General features: G+C 42.0%; 1 protein-coding gene across 5 annotated transcripts in view; it reads left to right on the forward strand.

The window, feature by feature from the left end:
• The window catches only part of foxp4 (forkhead box P4), a 465,538-nt gene extending 445,778 nt beyond the window's left edge, over nucleotides 1-19,760 (forward strand). For all 5 annotated transcript variants that reach the window (XM_072278682.1, XM_072278678.1, XM_072278679.1 and 2 more), the window contains exons 14-17: nucleotides 6,282-6,403; nucleotides 7,462-7,531; nucleotides 15,997-16,160; nucleotides 18,947-19,760. In XM_072278682.1, coding sequence (XP_072134783.1) covers nucleotides 6,282-6,403; nucleotides 7,462-7,531; nucleotides 15,997-16,160; nucleotides 18,947-19,091 — 501 coding nt within the window. In that variant the 3' untranslated portion in view covers nucleotides 19,092-19,760. The remainder of the gene's footprint in view (nucleotides 1-6,281; nucleotides 6,404-7,461; nucleotides 7,532-15,996; nucleotides 16,161-18,946) is intronic.
• The last annotated feature ends 3,089 nt before the right edge of the window (nucleotides 19,761-22,849 follow it).

A 22,849-nucleotide genomic window follows, 5' to 3' on the forward strand; every position in this document is an offset into this window, starting at 1 on the left:
TGGGAACCCCTGGCTTAGAGGGACACGGCAGATGCAGGCAAATAGGACTAGCTCAAGAGGCACACTAGTCAGCATGGAAGAGTTGGGCAATGGCTGTATAACTCCATGACTCTAAGGCAATAATCCAATCTGTGTTTAGTCTTCTCAACCTGGAGGACACTACCCTATGTGCACTGCTCTCAATAGTACATCGTGTCATCTTACACGTCAGAGCCTGGTGACATGATATGGAAGAGTCACCACCAAGGGACCAGCTATGTTAGGAGAGCACTCGGGAGGACAGGAGCAGCAGGCATTTGGTCATCACTCCCTCCAGGATCCCATCCAAATTATACAGCAGACTCAGAAATAGGAAACCTATTGCATTATCATTATCATCAGGTCAAAATCTGTTAACTCCCTTCCTAACGACACTTGGAAACACTTGCGTGGCAACAGTTCAAGAAGGCAAAACACCCTCATCCTTCAAGGGCATTTTTGTCCTGAGATTAAATGCTTGTCAAAGCAGTGTCATCCACATCTTGTTAATGAATAAAAGAATAACATTGGAGGAGGGCTGAAACGATGGTGATGGAGAAATTTGTCAAACAATAAGTTAAACTGATAATGGGAATTGTAACAGGAGGAAAAAATAATAAGATGTGTTCAGAAAAATCTGAATTAAAATGATCAAAGTCAAGACTCAATTTTCTGTGAAGGTTATGAGTCCTAATTATTGAGGAAGAGAAGCTGGACCTCTTGCTTTTTTCCAACCAATTTCCTCAAAGCTTTAATTTTAATTTTTTTTTGTTTCACATGTTTTATTTGTATTGTCTTTGGTGGTTGACCTTTCAAATTGCTGCTAATGTTTTAACAGAATGAATAAATCTTCCGTCATGAATTGGAAATGCAAATATAAATACAGGCCTTTATCTGAAATTGGGGTCATTCTAATTTGCAAAGTTGAAGAGAGCTGCTCTTAATGTGCGCCACTGTTACAGTGTTCATAATTATCCAGTTAGACGGTGGAAAGGAAGATCGGTGGGTGTTGAGACAGAGTGGGAGAAGTGGATGGTGATGGGAGGGAGAGAAAGATTGAGAGAGTGGCATACACACACACACACACATAAAGAAGGAAAGAGAAAATATGGGTCAAGAAAACTGCTTGCATTTCTTAAAATGTAAAATTATATTTGCTATTATAACAGACAAATTTAAAACAATAATGTAGTCAGTCACAATACAAGGATTCTGAGGCAATTTATTTGTCTTTGGGAGAATTGTATCCAGATTTTATTAGTCCTTTTCTTTTACAAGGAATATTGGCAGATAAAAGCTGTATAATAATCTGCGGCTGGAAGACACATCATTTGTTTCGCACTCAGCGTTGGTTTAACTCTTTGTCTGCTGGTGAAGAATGATAAGCATGTTGGCTAAAATCTGTTTTGATCTGCCATCTCCCTATTTTGCTACCCTACTCTTTCTTCCTCCCAGTAGGCTGAATGGCTTTGCAGGGACTGGTTTGGGTAGGATCTCAAATGGTCCAGCCGTATTTACCTTGGTTGTGTTGGAATATTGGCTCTGACTTTAACTATAGCTGGACACTGGTTTAGTTGGTGATGATGTCTGCAACAGACTAATAGGAAGGAGGTTGAACTGCTTGCACATGAATGCTTGCATCTTTCATGTGTATGTATCTTTATATATGTGTGTGTGTGTTGGACTCATGTGCACTTTTGAGTGTGTCTGCCTGTGCACACATACAGGTGTGAATACTTCATATCAGATAACAAGATAAGATCCCTGGCACACAGATTCTGTTAAAACAAACCTCCCCAGCATTTACAACATTGCTGAATGATTAGGTGGGCATGAGAGAGGGTAGCTGCTACTGGTGAGAATAGAGCATGTGTCTTGAATTAAGGATACACCTTTTCAGAGCTCAGAAATTCTTCAGTGTTCTTACCTGCATTCACAGTGCATGCCATCTCTGTATAGTTATATCCCCCATCAGGAAGGCCTTAAGGTTCCCCGTTTTGTTTCGTGATAATAGACCCATCCAGTTCCCCTCCACCACCACCCTCTATATCTGACAGAACTGGTACCCACCCTTTAACAACTTTTTCTCCTTCCACTTTCTCTAGACCAAAGCTGTAGCCATGAGCATTCACATGGGTTTCAGCTATGCCTGCCTCTTTATTGGACACATAAAACAACCCATGTTCCAAGCCCACAGTGGTAACACTCTCCAGCTCTTTCCCTGACAACTGCATTGCAGCTGCTTCCTGTACCCAAATGGAGCTCCTCAGTTTTGTCAAATTCACCACCAACTTCCACCCTGCCCTCAAACTTACCTGCTCCATATCCAACTCCTGTCACCCCTTTCTTGAACTCTCCCTCTCTCTACCCTAGGAGACAAATAATCCACCAACATCTTTTACAAACCCGCTAATTCCAACCGTTATCTTGTCTGCACCTCTTCCTAGTCTTTCACTTGCAAGGATGATAATCCCTTCTCTTGTTTCCTTTGTCTCCACTGCATCTGTTGGCCTGATGAGGCTTTCCATTCCAGGGTATCTGAGATATCCTCTCTTTTCAGAAGACAGAATTTTCTCCCCTCTGCTATCAATAAAGCCCCCACCCATATCTCCTCAATCTCCCACACTTCTGCCCTCATCCCAGCACCTCCTACATAACAGGGAGCAGAATCAGAATTATCAGAATCTGGTGTAATATCACTGACGTACATATGTCATGAAATTTGTTGTTTTGAGGCAGCAGTACAGTGTAATACATGCATTACAGTAGTAAATTGTAATTTGTAATTTAGCAGCTCCTAAAGCATTGAGGGTGTGTCTTCAGGCTCCTGTACCTGCTCTCTCATTGTGGTAATAAGAAGCGAGCACATCCTGGGTAATGCAGGTCCTTGAGGCTGCCTTTTTGAGGCATCGCTTTCAGAAGATGTTCTTGATGCTGGGGAGCCCATAATGGAAGTGGATGAGGTTGCCAAGGACAACATTCCCTCTATCCCTTCCCTCCAACAGTAGAACACTCTCTTAACCCCTTTCCTGCAATAACAAAGAACTGTCTCAGTCCTTCCCTCCAACCGTAAAGCACTCCCTCATTCCATTCCCTCCACCTGTACAGCACTCACTCAGTGCTTCCTTCCAGCAGTATAACACCCTCCATCCTTCCCTCCAACAGTACAACACTGCCTCAATCCCTTCCTAGCAGCAGTAAAACACTCCCTCAGACCTTCACTCCAACAGCAGAACACTCCCTTAGACGTTTCCCTCCAGTCGCCGGAGACTTCCTTGCCAGTATTTAATCGATAGTGCACCATTTCCTCAGCACTAGCAGCCTTGCATGCTCTGACGGTGTTAGAGTTAGTATCCACTTGGAGAGGAATTTAAAACTCATGATCTTCTAATTCAAGAAAGAGAATGGCAATGTACGAGTGCGCCGAGCTGAGAATTTTTCTTTGCCTCCCTAGTTACTTGTTGTCAGTCTTTTCAAAAGGCTTCATGTAAAAAGCTATCATAAATTAAATCTGCTTCCTTGGTGACTGGCCTTAACACAATTACAGCCTTTAGATGTGGAAATATTCTCTTTGGATTCTTTTCCTCTCTTTTTAGGTAGGTGTAATGTAATCTTTGCCAAATAATTTGCTTCATGCAGAGCTCAAAATATGTAGAAACCTACATGAAATTGTAAAGGGAGCATTAAAGGGCTTGGGTAAAAAAAATGATTTGTGTTATGATCTGGGATAACTAGATGAGAACGAATACTCCAGTTTTACAGACTGAAAAATAATATCACTTACATTCTGTGGCTTGGCTCTTTTTTTTAACAACACTTGCAGCACAATAGCACTGCCTGTCATCTGAGTTTCATTGTCTCGTATTTAATTTTTATTGATGGCATTCCCGATAAGCTTTTAAAAGTATTTATTTAAAATGCGGCTGGTTTTCCACATGCTAATTAATTCTGAAAAAAACTGAAGGCCACATTCAAAATTCAAATGAAAATTTGCAGAGATGTGGATTAGGAACCTCCTCTTCTGGAGTCTAAAGGGTTTGCCTCGACCCCAGTGATCAGTCTTTAGCTACTAGCGTTAGGAACAATTTGTGTGTCTAACTCGAAGCATTTTGAGAATCCGGTGTTAAGCATGGATAGTCTAGAATATCAGTTTATTATAGGGTACCCTGAAGCAAAAAAAAGGAGACATTGATATTCCAGACTTCCTGCTTCTGTCAGTGTTTTCTTTCTCACTCAATCTCCAGGCACCGAAAGTCATAACACAAGCCACCAAGTATTTTGTTTTTAATTTATATTAATTCATAACATATGCATATTTGGTAAATCGAGCATTTATTCCATCTTGGTAGCTTCCTACCTGATGGAATGGACAGGAATTTCTCCAACTTCTGGTCTCTCTCTTTCTCCTTCTCTCTTTTCCCATTTCCCATTCTGATTACTCACTCATTCCTTCTCTTCTTCTCATGTGCCTAACACCTCCTACTGGTTCTCCCCCTACATTCCTTTCTTCCATGGTCCACTGTACTCTCCTATCAGTTTTCTTCTTCTTCAACCTTTTTTTTCTCTTGAACCCATCCCCACTCAGCTTCTTACTTCATCCCCCCACTCACTCACCTTTCCCCTCACCTGGTCTCAAATATCACCTGCCAGCTTGAACTCGTACCCCTACCCCCACCTTCTTATTCTGCCCCAACTCTTTCCAATTCTGATCAAGGATCCTGGCTTCCTCCCCAATTTTTTCCAATTCTGATGAAGGGTCCTGGCTTCCTCCCCAATTCTGATGAAGGGTCCTGGCCTGAAACATCGACTGTTTATTCCTCCTCCATTGATTCTGCCTGACTGGCTGATTTCTCCAGCATTTTGTGTGTGTAGCTCAAGATTTGCAGGATCTCTTGTACTTATTGATGAAAAGGGGTTAATGAACCAACGTCCTGAGCCACTGCAGGCTACTTTGAGAGTCAGGTACTGTATCTTCACAGTGCTGCTGGTTCAGAGTTGCAGGATTTCAACCCAATATCAATCACAGACTGGTAATATATTTCCAAATCTAAAATGGTGTGTACCTGTCAGTGGTGGTGTTCCCATCCATCCACAGAGTGCTGCTAAACAAATTTGGTGAGCTACATAGTGCACCTTATAGACCGTACGCTCTGTAGGACACATATATACTGTGTACACATTAATGTATTAACATACATGCTAATAATGCTAACTACAACACTGAACTGATTCCACAACCTATGGACTTCCTTTCAAGGACTCTACCACTCAATATTAATTAATTAATTATCTATCTATCTATCTATTTATGTATCATTTTGTCCTTCTTTTTGTATTTGTGCAATTTGTTGTTGTTTGTCCTTGTGTGTAGTTTTGTCATTGACCCTGTAATGTTTCTTTGTATCTACTGTGAATACCAGTGACATACTGCATACGTATCTTGATAATAAAGTTACTTTGAAGGCTGAACTTTAATGCAATGTGTATGTTACTGAAATAGCAATCTAGAGTCTTGGGATATCTGCTCCCAGAAGGGAAATCTAAGAACTAAATTCTGGAGATAAAAGAAAACATTTTGCCTCTCATCTTAAGCTTTGTCCTGTTGTTTTTGACATTATCATCCTGGGAAAAAAAGACTCAGATTAACTAACTTACCATAATTTTATATACTGCTATCAGCTGGCTACTCAGCCTCTGATGCACCAAAGAAAACAATCCATATTTGTCCATGCTCTGCTTATAGTTGATAATCTTCAATCTAGGCAACATCCAGATGTTCTGCCAGATTTTTATTGCCGTATTCCTCTGTGCAAAGGGTGTAACATCATCCAGTTCGAGTTCCTGTTCTTTATGTCAAATGGGCTGGAATGATTTTGGCCCAGCACATTGGGAACACTAATGAAACATCTGATTTCTCAAAAGAAGAAGCCATTTCTTCCCTGTTCCTTTCCAGTCCTGATGAAGGGTCTTGGCTTGAAATATTAACTGTTTACTCCTCTCTGGAGATGCTACCTGACCTGCTGAAATCCTCCACCATTTTGTGTGCAGCTCTCTGGATTTCCAGCATCTGCAAAATTTCTTGTGTTCTGTGAGCCTTTAGAATTGGGATTTAGGAAAAAGGGAATCAGATTGGCTGAAGGACCACTCTCGTCCTCTGAGCCTTCCATCTCATAATTATCCCTCTGTTACCTAGTTTACTGTGTATGCAGATCAGATTTCTCAATGCATGGCTCATTTCTCCCCTTCTCTCCTGTACATTGCAGAATGCTGTGCGTCACAACCTCAGTCTTCACAAGTGTTTTGTACGAGTGGAGAATGTAAAAGGGGCGGTCTGGACGGTTGATGAACTAGAGTACCAAAAGAGAAGGCCACCAAAGATGACTGGGTAAGGTGCTGATTGTCACTGCCGGCTCTCACTGGAGCTTTTACTTTTTCTGCATGTTGCCATCTTCTCACAATGCACAGTGACCTTAGTGTCCTCCAAAGGCATCAACAGGCCCTGTGTGACCATATCACTGAAAGATTCAGAACTAGATTACTATATCTAAAAAACATTGCAGGATACCCAGAATAAAACATTAAATGCTGGGATTCGCCCATCAGAAAATCAACAAAAGAATAAGTCAAATAAGGTGTATGTAAATGTATTCTACCCAAACTCAGATTTGGAATCCAAGTATTCAGTCTGTTTTGATTGAATAGGCAAAATTCAACAAGAATCACTGTCAATTTCAGTCTCCTCTATTCTTTCCTCATATTTATGAGGAAACTTTCTTCTATTTTAACATATATTGACGGATTCTCAGAATGGAACTTAAGTTGAATCTAAAAGAAATGCAAGTGTTAATTTCAGTAAATCAGAGAGAGCATAATCAGAATTTCCACAAGTGACTCAATTGCTTTCGCTGGAAATCGGAGAGGCATCAGAAATTATGATAAGGATTTTCATCTCACTTTTTAAATATTTACCATAGAGCTCAGATGAAACAATATCACAAATTACAGTATGATAAGCCCGTGTCAGACGATCTTCCCAAAAGATGCCCATCAGTACAAAAGCTAGTGAATCCCATAGGAATTTCAAAAGTAGCGTCCACCAGGAAGTGGTGAGAGTGTGGAACTTGCTTTGACTGGAAGTAGGTGGCGTGAATTGCTTTGATGCAATCAAGTGGAAGCTAGAGACAAGATGAGAAAGAATCGAAGGAGATAATGTTCCAATGAGATGAAAAAGAGGAGGAGGCGTTTGCACAGTTGGGCCAAATAGCCTATTTTTGTTTGCTAAACATTCTGTGGGATAGTGCAAAGAGAGTTCATTCTGCAGGCCAATGTCTCTCAGAACCAGTAAAAAAAAATACAGGACTAATTGCTTTATACACTATTCTGTTATAGCAGATTGTTTAAAATCGTATGTCCTTTTGCTAACCAAAGTTTCTATTTTTTTAGAAGTCCAACCTTAGTTAAGAATGTGATTACAGGACTTGGATATGGTGGAGCACTTAACTCAAGCTACCAGGTAAGCAATAATTCTCCAGTTTTCTTGAGTAATGTCAGGGGTCCTAACCTTTTTATATGCTATGGACCAATACCATTAAGCAAGAAGTCCAAGGACCTCAGGTTGGGAACCCCTGGTCTAGAGCTATGGTTTGTAGAAACTAAACACAGAAACCTTCAATTGTCTCCTAATGTCAAATATGGCCTTAAGCGTTGCTTAGATTGATATTTGACTAAGAATCATAGAGCATGGAAATTACCAAAGTCTTATGGTTTAATGTTTCAACAGTACAAGCAGCCTTGCCCTTTAAAACGATTCATTTGCACCCTCAACAGCTTTTCCTCCGCCTTCCTGGAGTTAGGAAGGTGGTTTCAAGGGAGGTTAAAGAAGTCTCCATAAACAGATACAGGGATGAGACGGACCAGGAAATTGTTTGGTGGAAAAGTGTGATCCGGTCAGATGCAGTGCAGGGCCCAGGTGACAGATGATGACGGTACCTTGCAATTTGTTTGATGGAGACGCTGTTGGATGGATAATGCCTACAATAGGATGGCAGTTGTTCATCCTCTTGGCCTGTTCGGCAAATGGTGCTCAGTACCAAGTGCAAACATGTGTAAGGGACAATCAAGGTCGATTTTACTTCCAGTGGGTTGAGGTGAATAATTGGGTTTAGAAAGAAAAGCAAAGGTTGGATGCAAACCTGCAATTATGTTTTTCTTCCCCCCCCCACCCATCTATTTTCTTCCACTCCTGAGCCACGTGTCATAGGAGGGAGGAGGAGAATTTTATAATCTACAGGACCTTAGTCCTTTTTTTAAAAAACGTCTCCTCATTGGAAATGTTTAAAGAAAATTAACTAGAATTAGAAGCTTTAAAAATGAAATAATTGTATTTATTAAGCACCTTCCCTGAAATCAGGATGTCCAAAAGTGAACTGAAGAAGCACCTCTGAAATAGTTAGTGCTTTAATGCAGGAAATGTGGCAGCTGATTTGTATGCAGCAAACAACAATTTGATAATGAAAAGATGATCCAGGCTGATACTCAAGTGCAGTAATGGGGGAATGCAGCCTCTTTGGAGGAGCTGTTTTTGGGAGGTATCCCAGCCACTTTTTCTGGCAGGACTCGCACCCTGTGTGGAAACACAATATGTAGATCAGAGTGATTATTAATGTTCTCACTCCCATCATGTCCACCATCAAGCACGTGCAGCAATCTCTCATCCAGCTCTGCTGAGTCTTGGTGAGAGATTGTTCCACAGGATTGTCACCATTCCGCATATCGGCCCATTCATTGTCTGGGGCAGGTGGTAAGTCGCAGCTGGCTTTGAGAGCGCAGAGGCATCTGCGCCAAGTTGCTCTGCCCCACCAACTCTATTCGCACAGAGACTCACTCATGTGTACAACCGTCACACACGTGTGCAAACACTGATGTGCTCCTGTGCACATTCTACACACTCATACACAGAGAGGCATACATTCGTTCAGACATACCACATACACACACACCTCTTCCCACTCACATTATTATTACACACTATCCCTGCACACTCACAGATTTATAGACACACGTTTACACACTCATAAGACTGCGCTTGCACGAACTTGCACGAGGACAAATTCATGCACTCACTTCAAAGGGAGCCCGGAGCAGCCAGTGAACTTACAGGAACTGACAAACAGGCTCTCTTTGTTCGTGGAATCAACTCTCAGTAACTGACCCACATCCCCTGATCATCCAAGATTTTTCCTAAAGCAAACCAAGGCTGGATTTACAGTGAGAGAGGGACACCAGCTGGCTACTTTGAGTATCTCTTCCAGATTCTACCATCCTGAGTCCCCCTTGTTTCTGAGCTGGAGCTGGTGACTTGGAGAGACTGAACTGAGTGTGGGAAGCACTGTTGGATAGACAGTAATGAGAGACCATGTAGTAAGCTGCTGTCCCTGTTCTTGGGTTTAAACGTACAACTATGTGTTTATGTAATTATCAGGGTCAGGGTCAGGGTCAGTGGTAATTCCCCAACAGCCAAATGTCCACAGACACAGGGGCACATTACCTGGACTCAGATGGTAAAATTACATAGTGGAGTGTGACCCCCCCCCCACTCCAAAAAAGAAACAAGAACTACAGACATAGTTAATCTCAACAAACAGCTCAAGTTGCAAATAATTCATTAACTTCTCATCTTTATTTTTAAATCCTTGCTTTCTTTCTTGTTCTTGCATGACTTGAATTTTCTTTGCTCCACTATCGATGACTGTGCCTTCAGCTATCTAGGTCCTACTTGCTGAAGATTGCTGCTAGCAAGCATCCTCTTCTCATTTTAACCTTCAGTAAAACCTACTTTTCATTTTCTGAATGTTTTGAACCAACTATCTTAATATCAACACGTCATTCAGAATCAGGTGTATTATCACTGACATAATGTATGCACTGAAATTTGTTGTTTTGCATCAGCAGTACAGTGCAATACATAAAAAATGACTATAAGTTGCAATTTAAAAATATAAAAAATTAATAAATAATGCAAAATAGTGAGGCATTGTTTGTAGCTTCATGGCTATTCAGAGATCTGATAGTGGAGGGGAAAAAGCTGTTCCTAAAATGTTGAGTGTGTGTCCTCAGGCGTCCCTTATCTCTACCCTGATGGTAGTAATGAGAAAAAGGCATATCCTGGATGTTCAAAGTCCCTCATGATGGATACTGTTTTCCTGAGACACCACCTTTTGAAGAAGTCCTCGATGGTGGGGTGGCTAGGAGCTGGCTCAGCCTACAGCCCTCTGCAGCTTTTTGGTTTATCCTGTGCATTGGAGCTTCCTTACTGGGGCTCTAATATCAGCGGTAAAAGGCTGCAACACGTCTTTCTGCCTTCTCCTTCATGCTAGGCAGTCCTTAGGGGTGAAGAGTGGTGTGCTTCCATTTTGTTTCTGCGGGTTCTGAGGTGGCCAGTGAGGCTAAAATGAAATCCACAGACTCTTGCTTAGATGGGGACGGTAGTGGCTGTTCAGGCAGGTGGGTGGTAATTTGTGAGAATAATTCCTCCTCCTATCACCTATGTAGGGCCTTTGTGTGTTCCTTATTCACGGATTCAAGGTTCTCAATTTCATTCCAAGTCCTCCTCCTAAGTCCTCCTCCTCTTCCTTCAATAGTCCTGAGTCTGAGATTCCCAATACTCAGTGGAGATGCTGCATTTCCTCAGGGAAGCTCTAAGCTTTGTTGAATCATTCTCTCTGTTCCTGCCCCCCCCCCCCCCCCCACAAGTGGTTTATGTCCATGGCTGAGCTTGGAACTGAGCGTCAGTTTCGGGTGAGGTATACACGCAGGCAGCATGGCATTTACAGTAACTAAAGGTAACTACAACCTCAATAGTGAGATACAAGAGATTCTTCATGGAGGGAAATAAACACACAACGTTTCTGGCTGAGAATTCCTTTCTGTGTGTGTTGATCAATATTGGGATGTTGGCTAAAGCACTGATGTTGTTTGATAGATCTATCTAGTGAATTTGGGAGAGGAGATAGTTTTGAAGAGAATAATGCAAGGAATGACAGTGGAGCAAACTCGATGGGCTGAATGGCATAATTCTGCTCCTATGTCCTATGTCTAAAGGAATTTCCTCAGGTCCTACTCTTCAGGGTCAGTGGCAGTTAGACAGAATGATAATGATGGACAAATTCTATACATAGCCAGATGGGAAAAAGAACCATGAGATAGAATTTGGAGAAAACAAACACTATATAGTTTGTTAGTGAGAAAGTATTCTCTTCAGGAAACTGATTAGTAGCAGGCACCTTTGTCCAAGAAAGTGTACACTGACTTGTTCCCAGGAGCAAGAATTCTGGGAAACAAGGAGGAACATTCAAGGCTAGGGAGATTTAATAAGAAGAAAATAAAGGTGTTGCCGTGAGATAAGGCCTGATGGGCGACACAAAATAGTGATATTAGATTAAAACTAAGCCTTCATTGCTGACACTCAATGAAATTAGATGTATCACAGAACTGGAAATGTGGAGATGAATGGACAGTGGAAATGATAGACTTTGAACATGGATTATAAGTAGAAGCGTGTCCAGGCCATTCCTGAAAGAGGAAGTTCATTTCAGCTACTGCACGGATGTGCACCCACACAGCTTAGAGGGAGCAATAGCTGTGATTGGAGTTAGGAACCCTCTGGAGTCATTGTTTCCTGGTGTCGGGAATGTGGGGGCACTGAGCTAGTCTCAGGCGATGGTGAGGAAAGAGTGAGCAGAAAGGGATCTCGTACTGTGGAAGTAGCGTCTATCCTTCACTGCATAATAACACAGAGTGGCATGGTGTTGCTAAGCCTCTCAGCTCCAGCGATCTGGGTTTCGTCCTGACCTCTGGTTCTGTCCCTGTGGTGTTTGCATGCGTTCCTTTCGACCATGTGGGTTTCCTCTGGGTGCTCCGGTTTCTTTCCACATCCAAAATCTGTGTAGGTTGGCACATTAACCGGCTGGACTAAGTTACACTGTGTTTGTGGAGGCCAGAGGGGGTTGATGAGAATATGAGAAGTTTGAAATGAGATCAGTGTAATAGTGCAATCACTCGAGCCGAGAATAATATTCTCCTCAGGGGCTGGTGCCAGCACATTACTTTGTTTAATGGGGGAAGCTGATGTATGGTCCGCATGATCAGGGTCCAGCTGCATGTCATGCAGGATGAATGGGGACCTTTCACTGCTGCAGCCTTCCTCTGCCTTCACTGCCCTTGAGGTGTATCATCCGTCTGCTCCACTGTTGCAGTCTTGGTTGGATCGCTCTTTGTCTAGAACCTCCCCCTTGAGCTTACCACTATGGGTCGCCCTACCAGGAACTGACCTCCTGATGAGATCTGTCTCGGGATCTCAGGAACTCACAAGTCTCTCTACCACGGCAAGGTGACCATCCTTGGATCAGTGCAAATGGGAGTTGATGGGTCAGCATGGACTCTGTGGGCCAAAGGGCCTCTTTCCATTCTGTGATTCTTCACTTGTATGGGAAAGGGAAACCATTTATAATTTGAAATCCTCTCATGTCTCCAGTAGTTTAATTCAGGCAGAACTGAGAAGTTTCCAAGTATATTAGAGATAAAGCATGGATGTGAGAGTGATCAAATCACAATTTAAACATGCAGGCACAGATGGCCCAAATGGCATCTTATGTGATTGTATCATCAGGAGTGAGCTTGCTGGGAATAATCCCTGCATCTCAGCCCCCCTCTCCCCCACGTGGCACCAACAGCAGGAAATAATGAAGACAGAACTCTTGTGAGAAGTTGTGTGAAACAGTCTGGTGGACTACTATAGCCCACCGGTAACGTGTGAATCAATCAGTGTTTGAAAAGAACTTTGGAAGTGAGGTGTCAGGAAAAGAAAGGGCAAGTTTTGGTTGCTTCTGGGCAGCAGGTGGCAATGCTGGTGAGATCGCTCTGCTATGGAGAGGGAAAGGCCTGGTGCTGGACCCGGAGAGTGCTACCCAGGTTTTCTGTGATTTGGATACGGACTTGGACCGTAGATTTTTTTTGAGTTTTTTTTATACGGTGTTTTTCACCCAATCTTTCTCGTTTTTTTATGTGTGTGGTGAGGGGTGATTTGGGGGTCAATATGTCCCTTTCTTGGTTTCATGGCTATCTGGAGAAGAAGAATTTCAGAGTTGTATATTTTGATAATAAAATGAACCTTTGAACCTATGAACACTGAAAGCCTCAGATAACTCACAGGAGGCAGACTGCACTTCACCGTCTATTCAGCAGTTCCATGCATTCAGATCCAACCCAATCCCTACTCACATATGCAGTGTGATTAGTACCAGGGGCTGATTTATTTGTGCAATTGGATTAATGCATATCAAGGACATAACAGAGAAGTCATCACTTAGTATCATCAATTGTTTTTGTAGTTTGTGCCAGTTTATCTTAAGAGGAGATGAAGAGACCGAAGAGAGAGAGAGAGAGAGAGAGAGAGAGAGAGAGAAAGAACAAGAGAAAAGGGCAGGGACACAAACAGACACAAAGAGTTATTAAGAAATAGAATGAGAAACTGAGATGAAGAGAGAAAGTGGATGCTATAGAAAAGACAGGAGGGTGAACATGGCTAGACAGAGAAAGACAGTGATGTGGAAACAAAGGTAGACATGAGGGATACAGCGTCAGAAGGAGGGAACCAGAGAAAATTTGACTGACTGAGAGTGAGAGAAAGTGGGTGAAGTAAAAAACAGGAAAAATAGAGTGTAGAGAAAGAGATTCAGGCTGTTATTAACCCTTATAGCTTTCTTCTGCACTCTCACAAAAATAATCTAGCTGCATCTTAAAAATTGGGATATTTTTCTGACTCCCGTGAATCACTGCTGATATCTTCCAGGTTTTTTTCTCATTTTAAAACATCATAATAGACATGGAAAGTTGAAAGTATTCTTTAAAATGCACTGCAGCATTCCAACTTAGGAGCCAAATAACCTTCATGATAAATGATCGCTAGGTGTGTTTCCACTAATCAGGAGTTTCCCAGGGTCAGACAGCTTTGAAACTCCAGCTCTCTCCCATGGTTTCTGATGAAACTGGTTCAGCATATGAAGTATTTTTATAGCTGAAGAATTAACCCCTATGTTGACTGAAGTCATGGACCACTACAGCACAGCACAAATGCGATGTTTCTTTATGCAGGATCAGAGAAAGTATTTTGAAATTATTCCTATTTAGTGAGTTGTACCGTGGTGAGAGGGGCTGAATATTTCAATCCATGCTTCAAAGCAAGTATCGGCTTGGGTAAAAATACTGTTTCAATAGTTGAAAGATGGACAACATGTTCTCGGTCCTTTATCCCTTATTTTGAGAAGATAAATGGATTATCCCATAGCTGGAATAAGTCTAATATTTTCATGAACTTACCATGGAGTATTTGGTGCAAAAGTCACTCAACAAGGGGAGGAGTTCTACCCTATGAGTTTACTGGCAGTGCTGCAGTACTAGGTCCTGCCACTAGAAGGTGCCAGATCATCTGCATACTAGGGTGACTACAGGGAGCTCCTCTCAAGCGCTGCTGTGCCTTAGACTGAAGTAATTATTATTCTAAATGCTTAGAATGAGGTTAAACGTGGGCTGAGAGGCAAGTGACTATTAACCAGGGATTGATCAGTGTTTGCACAGCAGTGTTCAGTTTTGATGATCTCCAATCCTACAGATGTAACAGCCCTTGGAGCTTCAGGTCTTTATGCCTGAACACACATTACAGCAACATGAGCCTATGGAAGCTAAGTGCAGACGTTGAAGGAAGAGGAGGTGTGTTGTGGGATGATGGTGGGTAGGAGGTGAGGTGGTTATACATTGACTGCTTTCTCCTGCACACTCTGCAAAGGGAAGAGTTGTGGATATTTGTCAGGGGAAAGACCATTTTTTATTATTCTTCATCACTAGTTTCACCTGAATTCCCTACTGTGTCTAGTAATGATCGCCCGAGTTGAGTAATTATGAAAAATAATCTGTTTTAGCCTCCCAGAGATGCCTTCTTTACACTTTCATAATTATAATCATAAAGGTCTCTATCAGATTCCTTCTTTTACTGAGTCAAGATGTAGAGATTTTATAAAAGGGCAAATCTATTGGAGTGTTTTTGAGAGTGTAACTGGCAGGGCAGGTAAGGAGTAATAAGTGTATATATTAAATGTGAATGTTCAGAAAACTTTTGATAAAAAGCTTCTTATCATGCGATTAAGGATTAGAACATGGAGGGATAATTCACTACCTAGACCAGGAAGGATCAGTGATGAAGCTATTTATAAACTATTTTCAATAAGTTGTATTGGGGATCAAGTATAATATATCCAAACTTGTTCACAATATAATCCTATACAGGAAGTTGTAGGTGGGATGTAAGGATATAAAGGCCAAAGATCATTGGGTATATTTAAAGTGGATGTTCATAAGTATTAGTTAGTAAGAGCATCAAAGGTTGTGAGGTGAAGGCAGGAGAATGGAGTTGAGAGAGGAAGTAAATTAGCCATGATCAAATGGTGGAGCACACTTAATGGGCCAAGGGGCCTCATTTTGCTCCTATGTCTTAAGGTCTAAATCATTAAAGTCAGATCAGAAACCAAGATGTTTAGAACTGAGATGAAGTAAAATTTCTTTGCTCAGGGAATTGTGAGAATGCTAAATTCCCCATCTCAAAGGGAAGTGAATGATCAGTAGATGCACAGGTTCAAGGCAGAGATCACTTTAGGCATGTGATTGTATCCATTGTCTTGATATGTGACAGGGCAGATGTGAGGAACTGTAATGCTCTCAGTAATGCTCCTGATATCTATATGTTTCCAAAAGAACTACAGAATGTTTTCTTCATTTCTTCCTCCTGCAAATATGTATTCAGGTTCCCTTCAGCTATTTGCCTCAACTACTCCATGAGATAGTGAGACTGTAAATCTCTGCATTCAGAAAGGTAAATAACCTTAAACCACATTAACTGTTAATCAACCTTCTGTCCCTCTTCTCCAGGCAGCTTTGGCTGAAAGCAACATGCAGCTGCTCAACAGCCCGACCTTAATGAACACATCAGCCAGCGGCCTGATGCACGTGGGTCACGATGATGTCAGCAGCACTGTGGAGCAAGTGAACAGCAATGGAAGCAGCAGTCCAGGGCTCTCCCCTCAACAGCACGGGTATGATTCAATTTCACAGGCTTTGGGCTGGGCCTGGCGATTGTGCACTGCGATACAATGGAGGCCTTACATGGTAAAATACCAGACAGAATGGCAATAATCTGCATTTGTGTCATATAATTCAGGGTGCTACTTGTGTGCTGAATCGGGTAGAACTTAACGCAGAGCCAAGGGAGGAAGTATTGGAACTGGTGAGAAATGATTGGTTAAAAGCACGATCTAAGAAGGAATATCTACTAAAGAGTAACACACAAAATGCTGGAGGAGCTCAGCAGGTCAGGCAGCAACTATGGAGAGGTTGTAAAGAGTCAATGTTTTGGGCTGAGACCCTTCAACAGGGGAACTAAAGAGATTCAAGGAATGAATTCCAAATTTGAGGATTTAGGAAGCTGACGCTACAAAGGATGGTGGCAGTTACAATAATCAGATATTCACAGGACAACCATTTTGGAAGAGTGCAGTGATTTTGAAGATTCATTCTGCTTTTGGAGGTCTCCAAAGTAAGAAGGAATTATGTCTGAAAGGAATTTTGAAGCATATTCTTTGATTGTAAATAAAGATGAATAGTTAGTGAGGACGTTGAACACAAGGTTTCATTGAGGGTTCTTGGATACACATTCAACACAAATGGCTAAGACTTCTGTCTATAAAAATATGTTACCAAATTCTGAGAATAAATTGCACAGTGCAAGAGTGTCCTTCATTCATCACCATTTGGGAAGGTCACTTAGGCGGGGAGAATGTTAATGTGTAATATGGATGGACTGCCAATTGGATCCTCTTCTGGCATTACGCAAAATAAATTCCCCATCAAGTAATGATCTTGAAACGTTTGGATTGATTAGGATTGAGGATGGAGAGCTGGTGGTATTTTGTTGGATCGCATTTGAGGGTGAGGTGAGTACATGTGCAGGACATTCTGTCAGGATTTGTAGCCCGTAATAGAACAGGGTGTAACATGGCCATGGATTGAATGGGCGAATAGAATTCTCAGTGGCAGAAGGTGCACATCAGCTACATAAGCAGGTTGGAGAATAAGGAGCAAGCATGCCTGGAACAATGCCATTTGAGCTGTAGGAGGGTCTATGTGCCAATGTTAAATACTGATCAACTTAGGGCATGTTCTTACTTTCTGTGAGGTGATAGTGTTTTCTTTGAGAGGAGGTATGAATATTAATTATTGATTGAACAAACTATTCTAAGTGGACAGTAATGAAGCTCGGCCCTTATCCATCTAAGAGATGTTTACTTACTGGAATGAATTGAATTGACTTTACTTCTTACATCCTTCACATACATGAGGAGTAAAAATCTTTACGTTACATCTCCATCTAAATGTGCAATGCGCATCATATAGTAATTTATAATAAACAGAATAGTCAATGTAATATCGAGTACACTCATCTCAGCATGAATTAATCTGTCTGATGGCCTGGTGGAAGAAGATGTCCCAGAGCCTGTTGCTCCTGGCTTTTATGCTGCAGTACGGCCTCCCGGACGGTAGCAGCTGGAATAGACTGTGATCGGGATGACTTGGGTCTCCAGTGATCCTACGGGCCCTTTTCACACACTTGTCCTTGTAGATGTCCTGAATCATGGGAGGTTCACAACTACAGATGCGCTGGGCTGTCTGCACCTCTCCAAAGTTATGCCCATCATTCTTTATTTGGATTTAGTTGTATGTTTTTCAAGGAAATAAGGCTCATTTTACCTTAAGGGATACAAAAATATATCCACACTCTGGGGTCCCTCGTGCTTTAACTATAATTTGTAAACCGTCGTTGTTAGTGCAGTCTTGTTCTAATGATTGTCAGCCCATCTGTGGATTCCTGTCCCCTTCCATTACCTATTATCCATCATGTAGGTTGGAGATGGTTCATGTGCAAGCTGAATCTGCCTTCAGCCGATATCCCATGCAACCACTTGGCTTTAAGGAGTTTCCTTTGTTCTGTGGTCTAAGCTGCTAACTCAGAACTAACCATCAGCTGGACCCTTCAATCTGTGTCAATGTGTGATAAAAGTACCCACGGAAGCAGTATTTTCTACTTGATGGCACTGATTAGAGTTGAAAAGTACCTGGAATTAATCAACACACACAAAATTCTAGAGGAACTCAGCAGGCCAGGCAGCATCTAAGGAAAGAGTACAGTCAACGTTTCAGGCCGAGACCCTTCAGCAGGACTGGAGAAAAAAAAAGATGAGGGGTCAGAGTTAGAAGGGAGGGGAGGAAGAAATGTAGGGTGATAGGTGAAACTGGGAGGGAGGAGGGGTGAACTAAAGAACTGGGAAGTTGATTGGTGAAAGAGATACAGGGCTGGAGAAGGGGGAATCTAATAGGAAAGGACAGAAGTCCATGGAAGGAAGAAAAAGCAGGGGGAGCACCAGAGGGACAAGTTGGGCAGGCAAGGAGATAAAGTGAGAGAGGGAAAAGGAGATGGGGAACAGAAGTGGGGGCATTATCAGAAGTTTGAGAAGTCGATGTTCATGCCATCAGGTTGGAGCATACCCAGACAGAATATAAGATGTTGCTCCTCCAGTCTGAGTGTGGCCTCATCACGACAGTAGGGGAGGACATGGAAGGACATGTCGGAATAGGAATGAGAAGTGGAATTAAAATTGGTGGGCACTGGGAGGTCTCACTTCTATACATGTAAAGTACCATATAAATGCACTACTTTCTCTCTTTCATGGTCTATGTGTAAATTAATGGAAAGCACCTTAAATCAATTGAAGTATTTTCCAGCCTGTTGTTACAGATCATTCCATTTTTTCCCATCTCAACGTAGACACCAAGTGCACATCAAGGAAGAGCCCGCAGAGCTGGAGGAGGATGACCCGCCTGTCTCTCTCATCGCAGCAGCCAATGTGAATTCAGAAATGCAGGAAGCTAGAGAGATGGAGGAGGAGCTAACAACAGAAGAATTGGAATAGCATGGAACTCGAGCACTTCAAGTCATTTTTAAAAAAAGATAAAAACAAAACAGGGTCAGACCTCTCACCTGCACATCCACCCAACAACAACTCCTGGTCCTGACTCATCTGGACTGAGGGATGAAGCCAAGGAGCCAGCTCTTCAATGCCAACATATACTCAAAGTTTCCAACCGCAATTCTGATTGTCCTCTAATAATGGAGCTATGGAACACAAACCAATTTGTTGGGTGTAGATTGAACAGCTCCAAATTTTTGAAGTGAAGCTGATGACTATTATTTTCTTCCTTTTCTTCCCAAATGTTTTGCCGCTAATACAGAGATGGCTACTAGTCTTCTGAACTGGCAGGTAGTCACCACAGGCCTGTGATGTGAATAATGTTGCTTATTCACCATTAGGGCCAAAAAAAAACAGACATTTTCAACCTGCTTTAAAGGTACCTCAATTTGAATATTTTCTATTCAATGCTGTAGATAGCTCAACAGGCACATTGTATTTATGCAGAGGGTAACTGCAGAACTGTTTGTGGGATATCTGAACCCACTCACTTGAGTTAACATCTGAGGAGATCCAAATGAACGATCCACCCAGGACAGCGTTAATGTCTTTAAACTTCCACTGCTATTTTAGCTTTTGTGTTTATATTGGGTCAGAGTAACGGGATGGGGCGGGAGGGTGGTGAGCAACAATGTGTCTTGGAAGGGGAGGGCAGAGAAAATGATGAACCCTTTAAAACTTTCCTACTTAAACGTTATGTTGTAAATGATTGAAGATCAGATTCTGTTGACGGAGACCTAATCAAAGGTACAACTGCAGAGAAAATGTTTAGAGAACCAAGTGGACAAGGGGTGACTTCATATTTCCAGGCACAAGGTTCTAAAGCTGAATTCTTTTTTTCTATATATCAAACCCATGAAGGTTTAAGGGCAGTATATAAATCTACTTAAGTATTCAAAACTTTGAATGGAAGGGCAAATATGTCTTCTGTTGCTTCTGTCTGAACTTTGTTGTTATTCCTCCCACTCAAGTTGACTGATACTTTTCTTTGTACCAGAAGGTCCAAGATTATTGGTATTGGCGCCCATTGATAAACTCATGCAGAGCAAATGGAGAACTGAATTAATGCCAGGGGACAGACTGGACATGTGGACTTACAAAGAGCAGGCGAAGTAAGCAGAAGGGAGGACTGGTGGAAGGACTCAGTAAGGGAAAGAAAGGGAGGGGAAAGGAAGAATAGGCAGGAGTAGATAGGATAGAGGGTGGGGTTGATGGAACACATTTGGAAAGACTAATTAGGAGGGCAGGAGGGAAAAGATGCTTATTGATAATTGTTCAACCAACCTCAACAAAATCACAGGTAATGCTATTTTGAAAGGATCTTGATAAACCAAATTTCCCAAAGAATGATTATAATATCACCCAGTTGTAGCTTTTGCTCATTCATTTCCTTGTATTGAAATCAGCATTGATTATTTAATTAATGCAAATACACCAAGCAATTTCTATCACCAGAAAGAAATATGACATATTTGCAGTATTCCTCTGTGGCATGATGCAGACTGAGCAATGTACAAACTATGATTTTCTACAAGGACAGGTTACAAGTGAGAACAGGTGAATCAGCAGGAAAACTACAATTCTTCCAATTGACATCATCAACATAGATTTTACAGGTTATTTTTTTCTCAGTCAGTAGTATGCCGAGGCAAGAAAGAAGACAACAGTGGTGGGATGGGGGGGGGGATGGGGAGAGGCATGTTGCCCGGAGCAGGGTGATAGATGTGGGGGTAAGGACTGTAAACAGGATGGAACATTACCTAGTTTCCTCCAATGGAAAATAATGAAAGAAGTTGCACAAAACTAACCCATTTTACAAACCAATATCTTGAGTGCATCTTTGTTCAGAAACTGGACCGCTGCATTCTTGTTTCTGGTTGTTGGAATGCTCGTGTAGCTAATTCCTAGAATGGAATGCTGGGTTAAAGGTGGATGGGCCACTTGATTCTTCATTTAGATGAGTGTGACTGAGTAGCATTGCTGTGAAGTTACTGACCAACAGGATGTGTCAAAGCCAGTGTAATCCAGATCAGCCAGAATGTAATACGTGTCTAATTCCCCACAAATTCCATGTGGGTGATGCTCAGAATGGAAGCCATCTCATTCTCCTCCCAACCATCTCAATTTCAAGTATTTGGCATCTCACCACGGGATTCTGCCAGAAATGGTACTAAGACCATAAGACAAAGGAGCAGAATTAGATCATTTAGCCCATCACTTCTGCTCCTCCATTCCATCGTGGCTGATTTATTTTTCCTCTCAACCCCACTTCCCTGCCTTCTCCCTGTAATCTTTGGCGCACTTACGAATCAAGAACCTACCAAACTCCACCTTACGTATACCTAATAACTTGGCCTCCACAGCCATCTGTGGCAATGAATTCCACAGATTCACCACCCAAGGGCTAAAAAAATAATCTCTGTTCTAAAGGGACGTCCATCTATCTAAGACTGTACGCTGTGGTCCTAGGCTCCCCACTATTGGAAACATCTTCTCCACGTCCACTCTATGTAGGCCTAAGCATTGTTTCCTCTCTAAGTGAAGTAGAAGAAAGCAGTATTTCGGTAAGCAGAATTCTTCATACAGAAATTGGAAAGAGCCAAACTCAACTGAAGCCCAGACTTGCGTTGGTTTGTTTCTCTGACCTAGCACTATATTTGAAAGCAGTATCGCTGCACATGGACACTGCGAACTGAAAGTACGATTCCATAGGATGATCTTGAAGCATTCCTGGGAAGGGTCTGTGAGCATGAAGCAATTGAGGTTCCAGCATATGGTGAAAAGTTATAGTACAGCTATTGTGATATACCGAATATTCACAAACAGAAAATCCAGCATGTCACTCTGTGTCTTATTCCACGTACAGAAGAAGCTAGAGAGATGGGAGGGAGAAAATATTGGTAGAAGTAGGGGGCAGCATGGTAGCATAATGGTTAGCACAACACTTTACATTACAGGCAACCTGGGTTCAATTCCCACTGCTGCCTGTAAGGAGTTTGTACGTTCCCCCCATGACCGTGTCGACTTCTTTTCGGTGCTTCAGTTTCCTCCCACATTTCCAAAAATGTGCTGGTTAATAGCTTAATTGATCGTTGTCAATTGTCCCATGATTAGGTTAAGATTAAATCAGGGGTTGCTGGGTGGTAGAGCTTGGTAGGGCAGGGGAAAAAACTGTATTTAAGTATCACCTTTACCACCTCAGAATATTCCCAAAGTGATTTACAACCAATGAAGTAGCTTTTGAATTTGTTTGAATTTTAGCCACTAGTGTATTATGAGAATCCTGGCAGTAATTTTAATACACCAAACTGAAAACTGAGTTTCTATTGGTGAGCAGTGATGTAGTTGAAGGAAAGCAGGGGGTCACGGGCTCTGAGTGGACTGATTTACACAAGAAATGATATTGTCAAGTTACCACTTAACTGAGTTACTGTCTGGTCACTGGTCAGAGTGAGATTCTAAATATCTTTATTTTCAATGTGGATCTAATACTGTTACACTTGTGTTACAGAAGAACCTTTGCTACCCTATCTCCAAATATTTGCATTGATCAATTAGTCCAATGACTCAATCTTCTGGTCAGCCAATAGTATGCGAATAAGAAGTTGCCTCAGCTTTATTCTGTTCAGCTGGTTCTGCCAGTAAGATCCCGGTGACCCGCTCTCACATCACTCAAACATCTTTCTATGAATACAGTGAGG

Source organism: Mobula birostris, chromosome 14 (assembly GCF_030028105.1).
Source record: "Mobula birostris isolate sMobBir1 chromosome 14, sMobBir1.hap1, whole genome shotgun sequence".
Lineage (NCBI taxonomy): Eukaryota > Metazoa > Chordata > Chondrichthyes > Myliobatiformes > Myliobatidae > Mobula > Mobula birostris.